Genomic DNA, 15,115 nt, shown 5'->3' on the forward strand with positions numbered 1-15,115 from the left:
TGCCAGATGTTTATACACAATAATATTGGAAAAGACCCTGGGCTCAGGTCCTCACTCTGTGCTCTTTCCTTTCTGTCTTTAGCTCACTGGATCCTGCCCCATTTAGGGTGACTTTTGTGGTTTTGGGTTTGGGGTGTTTTTCTGCCACTGAAATGATTAGTTTGCAAAGGAGGATACCAAACGTAAACTTCTTTCTTGTAATGCTGCTTCTTGAAGTTGCCTATGGCATTTTACATTTCATAAGATCAAGGATTTTGTTCATTTCCCTTTGGAAAACATAAAACAGGATTTCGCCTACTGGCAGGTCTTAAAGGAAGCTAAAGGGCATTTGTTTAACTTTTTCTGTTTTACTCTAAGGGCATTCTGATGATCACATACGTGTGATCTTCTGAAGCGTCCCAGTCCTGGAACGCTGGCCGCTAGCCATCTCCCAGAGAGGGGCCGAAGCCATGCAGCTTAAAGCTGCAGGAAAAAACGCTGGCTAAAGAAACAGGAGCGGGTTGTTGGTAAGAGTCACCAGACCCAGGAGTGCACGGCAGTTCCCTGCCGCCCTGCTTTCCTGGAGAAGGTGCAGAAGAACCGGCACCACCTGCCCTGGGGGAGTTTAAAAGGCATGTGGCCTGGAGGAGCATGCAAATGTCCCACATGCATCTCGTGGTCCTTTGGATCTGCCCGTGATTTGGGCTTGCGAGTCCTATCCACTTCACTGGGGGTCACGGCGGGAGGAGTAAGTGACAGAGTGTGACTCTAGCGTGGAATAAATAGGAAGAGAATGCCTTTGGGGGCCGGAACTGGTCATAATATTGTCCTATCAATACGTGACCTGCTTCCTCTTCATCTTAACATCCAGCGCTTTACTCTTCAGTTTCACACTGGAGCTCACACCGGGCACCGGAAGACGTGCCTGTGACGTAACTGCTATTTTGTGCTAAGAAGGTAACAGAGCTTCTAAATACGGAGAATATTTTAGTTATAGGAAAGTGCTTTTACTTTTAATAGGAACAGTCATTGTTACATTTCCCCCTCTCAGAAAAGAAGGAGGCTGCTTAGGAATCCTTAAAGAGCACAGATGGAGAGAAAAGGACACACCACAAAGGATGGGTCCCAGGGGTGCCGAGAAGTTGTGTAAACAGCTGTGCTATTTTCCTTTGAAATGCTGGGCACACTCTGTACAGTGTAGTGGCCGTGTGCTGAGGGCTGTGTGTCTAACCCTGGAACGAAGGATTCCACGCTGAATCTCAGAGCCGTGCATACACGTCAAGGGCATCTGGATCTTTCTGAAGTTGTAAACTACAGTCATCCCTAGGTATCCACGGGAAATTGGTTCCAGGACCCGCTGTGGGTACCAAAATCCGAGTCCCATTGGATTTTGGTACCTGCCCAAGTCCCATCCCGGGCCCTCTGTATCGCAGGTTCGGCATCGCAGATTCAACAACCGCGGATAGTGTAAAGGATGCGGAACCCGCGGATGTGACGGGCTGCCTGCATTTAAATGACAGACTCTTAAAAATGTGGCATGCTTGGAAACGTAGTCCTGCCATATCACCTGCATTCAAATAGTCCTTGCATTTCCTTTAGCACCCGACCCTCTGAAAAAATAAAACATGAACAAATGTTCACTGTGAGCTGCTCTCAGAAATTTAGAGCATGCTAAATAAAACCTACATGTTCTAGCATGAGACTAGCACAGAAGCGTGAAGCGTTGCTTCTTTGATTCATCCCATTACCCGGAACCCTAAGCCATTCTGTAGTCTGTGGGGAAAATCCTACGTGTCTTTCACAACCCTACTTAAGTGAAAAGCCAGGCACCAAACACGTCTGGCCATGTTCGCTTGTCCCGGTAGGAGCGCTCCCACAGTTCCTTGTGTACTCCTCTGTAAGGGAATTTCTCTTTTCCTGTTTCCCCTTTCCTTCTGTTCTTTTCCTGTCTGTCCTCCTCTTGCCTGTGAGGTGCCCCTTCACAACACAGCATCCTGATTGCTTGCTACATATGGCTCAGGTCTCAGGTATCACATGGCGCTTACACACTTGTCAAGAATGTTTTGGCACCTGCTGTGTGCAGGCACGACCTATGCATTCTCAAGAGGATACCCAGGTCTGAGACGAGGTCCGCTTGCCAGCTTTTCAGATTCGAGAATTTAGTGCTCCAGGAAAAAGCAGTCTAGGAGCTAAAAAATCGTAGGCATTTTAAGGAAATATCAAAAAAAGGACACAGCACTATTTTCAGTACCTTGTTGGATACAAGGCCATTCTGTCACTGTAAGAAAAACACGTACTAGATTTAACTTGATTTCTCAGTATGTTGGGCATATTTGAGATATCAAACAAAAAAATGGAAAATTTTCATTTTCTGCAGTGTGGGAGGGAACAGGGGTGGAGTGAGTTGAGGAGAGGGCCGTATTTTTGTGAAATTTTTCATAAAATTTCTGGCTCTTTTCCCACCTATGGCAAAGATCTAGGACACAAAAGCATTAAATGTTAATACTGATTCAAAGTTAAACCTCTAAAACCTTGCTGGGAGGAATGAAAGGTCTAAATAACTGGAGAGAGAGAGAGACCATGTTCATGGACTTGAAGACTCCGTATTGCTACGTTGTCGGTTCTCAATGAATTGATACATAGATTTGACGCAGTCCTGATCAAAATTTGCCAACATTTACAGACTGACTCTGAAACTCATATGGAAATAGTCAGAACAACTCTGCTGAAGAAGGACAGAGATGGGGAACCCACACCACCTGGTTACGGCGGTTGTCAGAAAACCACAGTACATCAAGACTGTGTGGTAGTAGCATTAGATCGCCAGGTGGACCAATGGGTCAGGGAGAACGTCCAGAAGGAAACTCACACGTAGGTGGCCACTGACTTTTGACAAGAGTACACAGGCTGTTCTGTAGTTCTGGGACAATTAGATACAGCTGGAACAATTGGCTATCCACATGCAAAAAAAGAAAAAGGAGAAGAATTTCAGTCCCTCACATCACATACACAAAATTAACTCAAAATAGATCATAATTAAATATAAGACCTAAATCTGTGATAACTTGTAGAAAGGAGGAGAAAACTGCGGGTCAGGCAACACTATCTCAGCTATGACACCAACAGCATTCTTCGTGAAGGACAAATGCATGCACTGGACTTCGTCAACATTAAAACTGCCTGTCCTTCCAATGATGAGCCATATCTCCCAAGAGGGAGGAGATAGAGATATACATAGAGCTGATTCACTTCGTTGTACAGCAGAAATCAACACAACATTGTAAAGTAACTATACCCCAATTAAGAAAAGAAGAGATGAGCCACAGACAAAGAGAAAATATTTATGTCACATATCTAAGAAAAGGACTTGTATGCAGACTATATAAATATCTCTCAAAACACAATAGGAAAGAAATAAGCAATTTTAAAAGTAGGCAAAAGATTGGAACAAATACTTCACCAAAGAAGCAATGCCATATGGCTTATAAGCCCATGGAAAGATACTCAACATAATCAGTCATTAGAAAAATGCAAATTAAAACCACAGTGACATACTACTAATACCTATTAGAATGGCTAAAATGAAACAGCAACCACGCCAAGTCTCGTTGAGGATGCGGAATGATTGGAACTCACACACTGCTGGCGGGATTGTAAAACGGCACAACCACTTTGGAAAATAATTTGGCATTTTCTTAAAAAGTTAAATGTACCCGTACCATGTGACCTAGGCATTCCACTCTTAGGTATTTATCCAAATATAATGAAGTCTGCATAGACTCATACACCGATGTTCATAAGAGCTTCGTCTGTAATATCCAGAGGCTTGAAAAAACCCAAAAGTCCATCAACAGGTAAATGGATTTAAAAAAACAAAACAAAACTGTGGCATACCCCATGCATCCATACAGTAGAATACTGCTCAGCAAAAGGAATGAACTGTTGATACGCATTGTAGGCTGGCTGAATCTCCATATCATTATTCTAAGTGAAAGAAGCCCAATTAAAAAAGAAAAAACAGTATATGCTTCCATTCATATAAAATTCTGTGGAGATCACCGGTTGCCTGGGGTTAGGGGATGTGGAGAGCGTAAAGAGGGATGGCTTTAAAAAACAGCACGAGGGGGCTTCCCTGGTGGCGCAGTGGTTGACAGTCCACCAGCCGATGCAGGGGACACGGGTTCATGCCCCGGTCCGGGAAGATCCCACATGCCGCGGAGCGGCTGGGCCCCGTGAGCCATGGCCACTGAGCCTGCGCGTCCGGAGCCTGTGCTCCACAACGGAAGAGGCCACAGCAGTGAGAGGCCCGCGTACCGCAAAAACAAAAACACAGCACAAGGAAACTTGGGGGTGATGGATATGTTTATTATCTTCATTTTGGCCATGTGTTCATGGCCATTTACATAGGTCAAAGTGTATCAAATTTTACTCTTAAAAACATGCATTTTATCCTTTCAGGGGTCCCTAAGACTGCCCACATGCTTGGTGATTTACTGGGACCCCTAGCACCCAGCATGTATTGTACTTGTGGATAAGATGTGTCACCGGGATGCAGTAAGGTTCCATAGACACATCAGTGAGGGAAAGACGTGAGGAAGGGTCTGGAGGAATCCGTGTGCCACTTCCTGTGTCCTCTGACCCCCATGAGGGACCACAGAGCACACCTTCCCTCCAGCAGCAAAGCTGTAACTATGGAGGTACAGTGGTTATGCCCACTGAAACCCATTTCAGGTTCAGGGTTCTGCCCACCAGTATTTCAGATGCCCCAAAAGAAAACGTGTTCAGTGGCCCAGGCGGGCAAAACAACCTTATCAGCGTAGGAACTGCTTCAAAAGCCAGATTCCCAGGTGCCAGCCAAGGGCCAGCTTATAAGCAGGCTTTTCTGAAAATCATAGTCTCAGGACTGTTAATTCTTTTCTGTAGTCAGTTATACCTCAGTAGCACTCTTTTTTTTTTCAGTAGCACTTTTTAAAAAAAAAAATTAAGTTAGTATGAACTAGCACAAGGCAATGATGGTTAATTTACTGGAAAAGTGATAGACTATAAAAAACAGTCATTTCAGATTTGTGGAAGACCAATAGAATGGGATCTTCATTACCTGGATTGCTTCGTGCTCTAAAATCTGTTCTTTGGAGTGAAGTGGGACATTAATAAATAAGTAAAGTTGGGATATTTGCTACATGGGAGCTTCGAGTTATAGTTTCATTAATACAGTAGTCTAACTTTTAATTTGAACTGTACTTGAAAATCTTTGCCAAGAATATAATTTTTCTTCCTTTCATTAAATAATTCCTTGATTGATAATCTTTATTTTACTCACTGGTTAACTGACCATGACCCAGTTCTATAGCAAATAAAAGGTCAAGCATTGGTGTTGAAATTATAACGATCCCAGCAACGGGTCCGCCTGGTGCAGCGGTGTGGCACACCCAGCTGGGAGAGTAGGCACTGCTGAAATCCAACCTGTGCTTTGATGGCCAAGCCAGGGGCCCCGGCATGGGTGTGTCCACCTGAGAAAGGGGCAGCTCTTTCTAGTTTGCAGAAAGGCACCACATGGGCTGACTTGGCCCCAGCACGTGTCCCAGAAGGAGGTGATGGTGACAGTGATGGTTTTCCCCCAAAGTGCTACCTGCTAGAGGCCAGCTTTGTTATCAACATGTCTTTGTTTGTTTTTGCTTTTTAATTTTTTAATTTGTATTGGAGTATAGTTGCTTTACAGTGTTGTGTATCAACATGTCTTTCCCCTTAAAGAAATCCAGGAGATAACTCCCAGTTGAGGGCTGTCTTTAAGAGCATGTACCTGGAGAGGACCAGAGATTCCAGCAGCCCGTGTGGGCCTTTCCTCTCTAATTTGGCCTGATCGCCTTTGAAAGACAGGCGAATTTAGGGGACGTTTTTCTTTCTGTCCGGAGGGTGCCTGGTGTCTGTTCTGGATCTGGATCCCGTTATGAATGTCCCCAGACAAGGTCTCTCTGTCTGTAACAGTAAAACAGAAATCAGAGACAGGCAACCCCTGTGGCTCCTCTGAGAGGAATGGCTGCTGTTGATAAGTAATAAGGCTGCCTAAGGGGCAGTCGGGAACTTGCACTTGTGGGGGGACCAAGCGTAGTTGAAGATCCAGCTTTGAGACAAATAGACAGTATTTGATGGTCACAGCTTCCGATGAGCGATGTTCAGACATGGACCCACTTTATTTCTCAGCCCTGAGCCCCTGGCTGAGTCCGTGACAGCACAGGGCAGTGGCACCAGGCAGCCACACGGCAGGGAACCGGGGAACAGTCTGCCCGCAGGAGGGTTCTGGTTCCGCTCGGAAACCTTCACCGTTCGGAAATCTCCACTCCCCCCGTTTCTTCTGTGGCTCACATTCCTTTCCTCGTTCAGGTTCCTTCCCCTAAGGAAGCTTCAACTACATCTCTTTCCCCTTTTGTAGATGCGAACAACGCGCAAGGTCTCTGTGTGGCCAGTGGGCCTGGTTGGCGGGCGGCGCTATGAACGTCCGTTGGTGGAAAACGGGAAGGTCGTCGGCTGGTACACCGGCTGGAGAGCAGACAGGCCCTTTGCCATCGATATGGCAGGTGAGCGCGTAGATCGTGGGGTTTGTTCCTGCCGGGTTGTTCCCGCTCCCACCCCACCCCCGCGTGTAACTGTACTGCAGGCAGGACGCTCTGAAAGACCGCTTTGCGTAAACCCTATGTTGTGTTATGTTCAGCAGATGGACGTTTAAACCTTCAGAGCAGGCTGGTTGGGTGATTCAAGGGGAAACTGATTCGGGGAGTGATTAGGAAACACTCATTCCATTCCATTTGTCACCTGTTCACGCAGCCATCCCTTCATCCAGGTGCTGGGCTGGGCGGCGGGGAGCTGGGCAGTGAGAAACAGACCTGGCCCCGGCCTCACAGGGGTCTACAGCCTATACCTGTCCATGCCTCGCTCTACAAGTCCGACTGGTTGTGATATACCACATGCGTACTGATACATTTAACAGTGACGTGGTATAGGCAAGCTAACCATTTTGATGCTTATTGACTGAGACATTGAGTGCTTATTGATACATTTGAGAGTGAAAATATAAAATTGGATTTCTGGTTTTTCAAACAGGTATTAATGTGGAGTAGAAGTGTCTTTCAAAGTTTTTACTCTCTGACCAACCAACTAAATTGAATGAAACCTACTGTAGACCACAAATTCTAAAATGCTACCTTATCATAAAGTGACTCATCCTCTGGGGGTTATATAAAATGATGCCTGTGATAACTGTGGAACGACGCAGTTTGAAACGTGAGGCTTTGGAGGCAAAAGAGGAAAAAAATCGCTAAAATCACTGATGTCTGTAACCTAGAATATGAAGGCAGAGAAGCTTCAAAGTTGATCTCATCCATCTCAGCGCCGAAACAGAGCTCTGTCTGTCTGTCTGTCTGTCAGCCTGTGCTTGGCCGATCTTTTTGTGTGCTATTTCCCAGCTGTAGTCAGAATCACTGCTCAGAATTGTGATGGGATGGAGGCTGTGTTCTGACTGGCTTCATGAATTTTATTCTGAAAATACTATAAATTTGAGGGAGCAAGGTGATGAAGAGCGCTAGGAATAAAAGCTGCTGTGGAAAAGCGCTGGGGATGGCCGGCCTGCTGCCCTGCTTCGTGGGAGAAGACAAACTAGGGTATTTTAACTCAACATTTAACAGCGTTTCCTGAGGGCCAGCTTTGTGGGATTGTGTGTCTTGGTCTCTGACCCAAGGGTGGTCCAGACCTCTGACCCTTCCCTGACCCCTCCCCCTACCCAGGCCCCCTCCCTGCATCCCGACCCCTCTGTCCCTCTTCCAACCCAAGCCTTATTCCTCGGTCCCCAGTTCTTGCAGCCGCAGAGCTGAGCTGGCATCTCACCCAAAGAATCTTCCTGAAGGCAGACGGATAGGCAGGTCAGCTGTATTTGGAAGGTGACGAGGATTATCAATCCAGTCTGAAACGATAAGGCCGACCATAGCGTGTCTTGAAAATCAAGTTTTCTGCTGCTCAGAAGTGTTAGATTTGAGCAGAAATCTTGAGGAACATTAGGCAAAATCTTGTGCTTCTCTGGGACTTAGTTTCCTCGTGTAGAATGAGGCAGTAGCGTGAATGACCACTGAGGTCTTTGCTAACGAGTTCTGCCTTTCCCTGGCTTCCTGTCTTGGGAAGCTCAAAGGAGAGTCCAGGTCCCTGGATTCTAAGTGAGGGTGTGGCCGCTGACGCAGCCGGCTGGCAGATGTTGGGTCCTTCTGGTCCCCAGGAGTTCAAGTCTCCCACATGGGCTCTCTGCCCATCACCCTTCAAGCTAACTTCAAGGTGAGGGTGACATAGATACGTCTTCCTGGATTTTGCTGTAAGAACTTTATGTAGATGATCAAGTATCCAGTAAACCCATCGAGTATTTTGCATTGTTCCCCCCAGAATTTGGATCCAAATAGATATATCTAAAATTCAAGAAGGGCACATGGGTTTTGTGAATTAGGCCTGACTGGTGACAAGATATTTCACACTCTGTCACTGCCAGAATCTCTGGGAAACTTCTCCATGGCATGACGGGTGTTCGGATTTTTAAAAGCACTTTAATAGATTTTCAAAGCATAATATAAGACCTATTGTAAAATATGAACGATTTGCTTGTTTTTATTAATTATCCTTATTTTAAAATAGGGATAAAATTTGTCTCAAAGAAAACAACTTTTGAAACACTAAATTATTTTCTTTGCATGTGAATTTGCTTTGCAAATTAGTTTTCAGTGAATTATTGATATTTTTGGAAACCTTTAAGTGAGAGGGATTTGGTTGATGAGATAAAGATCTGACTTTGAGCAGTTTGTTCTCATTCTAAAACTTGCAATTTTACAGCTCTGTTTAGATTCCATATGATTCATTTACTCTTAGTGGGAAGAGAGAACAGGGCTTTTAGATGTTCATGTACAAATGGTACTTCCCACCTCATTTTCAAGAGACACACACAGACACACAGACACTCACAATCTCTAGAGAATAGAAAGCTGGAAGCCCACTTCCCTGCTGTACCCAGGAAAGCCTGAGGATCACTGCTTTAAAAGTGGTTCTGATGGATGAGTGAGGGGACTGCATTGGAGCCTGCGTCTCGCTTGGACTGCCACAAACTGATTAAAAAACATGAAACTGGCAGCCTCATGGGGACCTAGCTCTGCCCTCCAGCGGGCAAGCACCAGCCTGGAGGCCCACACGGAATATGCAGCCAACCATGTGAGAATGCTACCCCACCCTCCAGCAGGCCTGCATCCCTGTGAGAGGAACGGCCTCACAGCCAGCCAGGCCAGGGCCCAGGCCCGCTACCATCACACCCACAGTAGCCATCCTGGCCACAGCAGAAGGATGCATGCAGCCCACAGAGGGGCACCCCTAAAGCATGTAGCTCTGGAGATGAGAGGGGAAGGGGCTGCTGGGCTTCAGAGGACATCTTCTGCGTGAGGCCACGTCCCCAAGATTGGGAAACGTAACTGACCCACCTCACACATAGAGCAAACAAAACTGGGCAAAATGAGGAGACAGGAATATGTTCCAAATGAAGGAACAAGATAACCTCAGAAAAAGAGCTAAACGAAGTGGAGATCAGCAATTTACCTGATAAAAAGTTCAAGGTGATGATTGTAAACATGCTCACCAAACTGAGGAGAAGAATGAGTGAAACAGAATTTAAGAATACATCACTGAAATAAAAAATACACTAGGAGGAATCCAACAATAGATTAGATGACATAGAGGAACAGGTCAGTGATCTGGAAGACAGAGTAGTGGAAATCAACCGAGCTGAATAGAGAAAAGGAAAAAGAATTTTAAAAATTAGGATAGGGCTTCCCTGGTGGTGCAGTGGTTGAGAGTCCGCCTGCCGATGCAGGGGACACGGGTTTGTGCCCCAGTCCGGGAAGATCCCACATGCCGCGGAGCGGCCGGGCCGTGAGCCGTGGCCGCTGAGCCTGCGCGTCCGGAGCCTGTGCTCCGCAACGGGAGAGGCCACAACAGTGAGAGGCCCATGTACCGCAAAAAAAAAACACCCCAAAACAAACAACAAACAAAATTAGGATAGTTTAAGAGATCTCTGGAACAACATCAAGTGTACTAACATTTTAATTATAGGGGTCCAAGAAGGAGAAGAGAGAGAGAAAGGGGCAGATAACTTATTTGGAGAAAAAGATAGCTGAAAACTTTCCTAACCTGGGGAAGGAAACAGATATCCAAGTCCAGGAATCACAGAGAGTCCCAAAAGAGGTGAACCCAATGAGGTCCACACCAAGACACCTTATAATTAAAATGGCAATTATTAAAGAGAGAATCTTAAAAGCAGCAAAAGCAACTAGTTACATGCAAGAGAATAAGACAATCAGCTGTCTTTTTAGAAGAAACTTTAATGGCCAGTAGGGAGTAGCAGTACATATGCAAAGAGATGAAAGGAAAAAACCTCCAACCAGGAATACTCTACCTGGCAAGGTTATCATGCAGATTTGAAAAGATGGAGTTTTAAAGGTAGGCAAAAGCTAAAGGAGTTCAGCACTACTAACTAGGTTTGCAAGATATGTTAAAGGGACTTCTTTAAACAGAAAAGAAAAGACCACAGCTAGAAATATGAAAATTACGGAAGGAAAAATCTCCCTGGTAAAAGCAAACATAGTAAATGTAGTAGGTCAGCCACTTATAAAGCTAGTAGGAAGGTTAAAAGACAAAAGTATAGAATCATCTGTATCCACCAAAGTAGTTAAGAAATACACAAACAAAAAGATGTGAAATAATTACACTAAATGTAAGTGGACTACATGCTCCAATCAAAGGACACAGAGGAGCCGAATGGGTAAAAAACAAGACCCATATATATGCTACCTACAAGAAATTCACTTCAGATCTAGAGACGCATGAAGACTGAATGTGAGGGGACGGAAAAGGTATTTCATGTAAATGGAAATGAAAAGCAGGGATAGCAATGCTTACATCAGATGGAAGACTTTAAAACAAAGAAGTAACAAGAGACAAGAATATTATAGATATAGATAAAGGGATCAATCCAACAAGAATTGATGAATCCAACAACAATTGTAAATATATATGCACCCATTATAAGTACCTAAATACATGAAGCAGATATTAACAAACATGAAGGGAGAAAAATGATAGTAATGTTAGTAGAAACTTTAATGCCCTATTTACATCAGTGGGCAGATCATCTAGACAGAAAATCAATAATGAAAAATGGCTTTAAATGACACATTAAAGCAGATAGAATTAATAGATATATAGAGAACATTTCATTCAAGAACAGCAAAATACACATTTTTTTCAAGTGCACATGGAACATTCTCCAGGATAGATAACATGATAGCTACAAAACAAGTCTCAATAAATGTAATAAAATTGAAATCATATCAAGCATCTTTTCTGACCACACACTATGAGACTAGAAATCAAGTACAGGAAAAAAATGCAAGAAACACAAGCATGTGGAAACTAAACAACATGCTACTAAGCAACCAATGGGTCTTGAAGAAATCACAGAGGAAATCAAAAAATACCTGGAGACAAATGAAAATGGAAACATAAAGTACCAAAATCTATGGGACACAACAAAAGCAGTTCTAAGAGGGAAGATTATAGGGATACAGGCCCACCTCAGAAAACAAGAAAAATCCCACATAAACAGTCTAACATTTCACCTAAAGGAACTAGAAAAAGAACAAACAAAACCAAAAGTTAGTTGAAGAAATCATAAAGATCAGGGTAGAAATAAATGAAAAAGAGACTAGGAAAAAAATATAGAGAAGATCAATGAAACTAAGAATGGTATTTTGAAAAGATAAAAAAATTGATAAAGCTTTAGCCAGACTCATCAAGAAAAAAAGAGGCGGCCCAAATAAATAAAATCATAATGGAAAGAGGAGACCTTACAACAAACACCACAGAAATACAAAGGGTTATAAGACATTACTACAAAAAATTATATGCCAATAAAATGGACAACCTAGAAGAAATGGATAAATTCCTAAAAATGTACAATCTCTCAAGACTGAATCAGGAAGAAATAGAAAATATAGCGGACAAATTCCCACTAATAAACTTGAATCAGTAAGTTAAAAACTCCCAAGCAAAAGTCCATGACCAAACAGCTTCATAGGTGAATTCTACCAAAAATTTAAAGAGGAGTTAATACCTGTTCTTCTCATACTATTCCAAAATTATGAAGAGGAAGGAATGCTTCCAAACTTGTTCTGTGAGACCAGCATCATTCTGATACCAGACAAAGACACCACCGACACAAGAAAGAGAGGAAGGAAGGAAGGAAAGAAGGGAGGGAGGGAGGAAGGCAGGAAGGGGAAAGAAATTTACAGGCCGATATTACTGGTGGACATAGATGCAGAAATATCAACAAAATATCAGCAAACTGAATTCAACAATATATTAAAATGATCACACTCCATGATCAGACGGGATTTTCCCCAGTGATGCAAGGATGGTTCAATAGCCATAAATCAATCGATGTGATACACCACATTAACAAACTGAAGAATAAAAATCACATCATCTCAATAGATGCAGAAAAAGCTTTTGACAAAATTCAACATTCACTTATGATAAAAACTCTCAACAAACTTGGTAATGAGGGAATGTACCTCAATATAATAAAGGCCACATACAACAAAAGCACGGCCATAATACTCAACGGTGAAAAGCTTAAAGCATTTCCTCTAAGAGCAGGAGTAAGACAAGAATGGCCATACTCATCAACATAGTATTGGAAGTCCTAGCCACAGCAGTTAGACAAGAAAAAGAAATAAAGGGAATCCAAACTGGAAAGGGAGAAGTAAAACTGTCACTGTTTGCAGATGACATGATACTATATATAGAAAATCCTAAAGACGCCATCAAAAATGAAATCTTGCCTTTGTGACAACATGTATGGATATAGAGGTTATAAGGCTAAGTGAAATAAATTAGAGATAGTCATACCATATGACCTCACTTATATGTGGAATCTAAACAAAACAGAACGAAATGAAAACATCCTAATAGATACAAAGAACATACAGGTAGTTGCCAGAAGGGAGGAGGTGGGAGGTGGGCAAAACAGGTGAAGGGGATTAAGAGGTTCTCTAGTTATAAAATGAATAAGCCATGGGGATATAATATACAGCATAAGGAATATTGTCAGTAATATTGTAATAACTTTGAGGACAGATGATTATTAGGTTTATCGTGGTGACCATTTCACAAGTTATGCAGATATCAAATCATTATGTAGTATGCCTGAAACTAACATAATACTATCCATCAACTGCAGTTCAATAAAAAAAGAAAATATTTCTTAAACAAAAAGATAAATAAAATCATACATATTCCTTTAAAAAAAAAGAAACATGAACTTAAAGAGCCCACGCATAACATTTCCACAGCTGTCTTGCTTTGAGGGGTTGGACATACATTCAGCAGAAGCCCCTCGGGGTCTGCCCTGTTTGTATTTCTGTGAAGCCACAGCCTAGCCTCCACCAGAAGCTTATTTGCATATCAGGCATCGGAACTGGAATGTTTCATGTCGTTTGTGGAGTTTGACTCCGTGTCTGTCTTTATTTTGCCACACTGAACACCACAGATGTGAGTTTTGCTCTGAGATGAGAAAACCTGGTCCTGGAGTTTCCTTGTACGCACGGTGGTAGTGGGAGAAGTCATGATTGCCCCTCTTGCATGGGGACGTAATTTTAAAAATTCTAACGATTCCTATTGAAGCAAGAACTAAGGTACTCACCCACAGGATAGAAAGACCACATCGGAGGCAGCCCTTGCCCTGGCTGTGGCGTGCAGTTGGCTTCAGCAGTTGGTCAGTGGCCACCCCACTCTGCCAAGCCAGTGAGCCCTGGGGCTGTCTACACTGGCCTGTGCCTCAGACTTTAATTCCAACACCCCAGGCATCTGGCCACTGGCTAGTTCTCAGTGCCTGAAAGCAAGGCAGTGCACACAAAGTTTTGTTTTGTTTTGTTTTGTTGCTGTACGCGGGCCTCTCACTGTTGTGGCCTCTCCCGTCGCGGAGCACAGGCTCCGGACACGCAGGCCCAGCGGCCATGGCTCACGGGCCCAGCCGCTCCGCGGCATGTGGGATCCTCCGGGACCGGGGCACGAACCCGTGTCCCCTGCATTGGCAGGCGGACTCTCAACCACTGCGCCACCAGGGAAGCCCCACACAAAGTTTTTAGTTTTAGTTTTTAGGGAGTTGCTTTCAAGTGGTAAGAACCATTGCTCAAAAGAACCAAGCTTAAAGTAATCTTCAGCCTCACTTGGAGGTGTAGATTTGATAAACTTCAGAACTTAAGGCTGAGATACTTGTTTTGAGTTTTCAACATTTGCGTGTACCATATTCTTAGCTCTGGGGGGTGGCAGGGCGGGCAGTATGCTCCCTGCGTGAAGTACGTACCGTTTCCAGTTGAGTCGCTGGCACGCTGTAGGGACTTTATTCCGGTAAAAATCCAACCGGGTGCGCTACAGTTCAGCTCTGGCCCTAACCACCCAGAGGTAGCCCAGACCCCACAAGTTAGAGGGTGTGGTCCCCTTCCTTCAGACACCAGCTCCGCTTTGGGTGTCCCCAGGCCATCTGCACTTCTGATCAATGGGCTATACATTTGCTGTTTTCCTCTCAGGTTTGATCAGTTAACAGAAGGACTCACAGAACTCAGGATAGCCTTCAACTTGTTATTTTAAAAGATACAAATTAGCATCAGCTGGTGAAGCAACACACAGGGTGAGGTCTGGGAGAGAAGGAAGAGCTTCTGTGCCTTTTCCTCGTGGAATCAGGGTGCACCACCCTCCCAGCACATTCATGTGCTCAGAACCCAGGAAGCTCCACCAGATTCTCGTGTTCAGAGTTTTCATTGGGGTTTCATCCCGTAGGCGTGATTGAGCCACGTGTTTGGATTCAGTCCCTCCCCAGAGGTTGGGATGGTGCAGGCCTCCAACCCTTTAACCACGCAGCTGGTCCTTCTGGTACCCACCCCCGTCCTGAAGCCATGGAGGGTCCACCTCGAGCTACCTCATTAGCATAGCAGAGTCACCCCTGTCACTCAGGAAGTTTTAAGGGTTTTACAAGCTCCTTGCCAAGAACCTGGCACGAAAACCA

At 44.2% G+C, this 15,115-nt stretch overlaps 1 protein-coding gene across 1 annotated transcript in view; it reads left to right on the plus strand.

The window, feature by feature from the left end:
- Positions 1–15,115, plus strand: part of B3GAT2 (beta-1,3-glucuronyltransferase 2) — a 77,044-nt gene that overhangs the window by 34,450 nt on the left and 27,479 nt on the right. Inside the window, exon 2 of the mRNA XM_065888796.1 lies at positions 6,410–6,554. Within this exon, the coding sequence (XP_065744868.1) occupies positions 6,410–6,554 (145 nt within the window). The remainder of the gene's footprint in view (positions 1–6,409; positions 6,555–15,115) is intronic.

The sequence above is a fragment of the Phocoena phocoena genome, chromosome 12 (genome assembly GCF_963924675.1).
Source record: "Phocoena phocoena chromosome 12, mPhoPho1.1, whole genome shotgun sequence".
Classification (NCBI taxonomy): domain Eukaryota; kingdom Metazoa; phylum Chordata; class Mammalia; order Artiodactyla; family Phocoenidae; genus Phocoena; species Phocoena phocoena.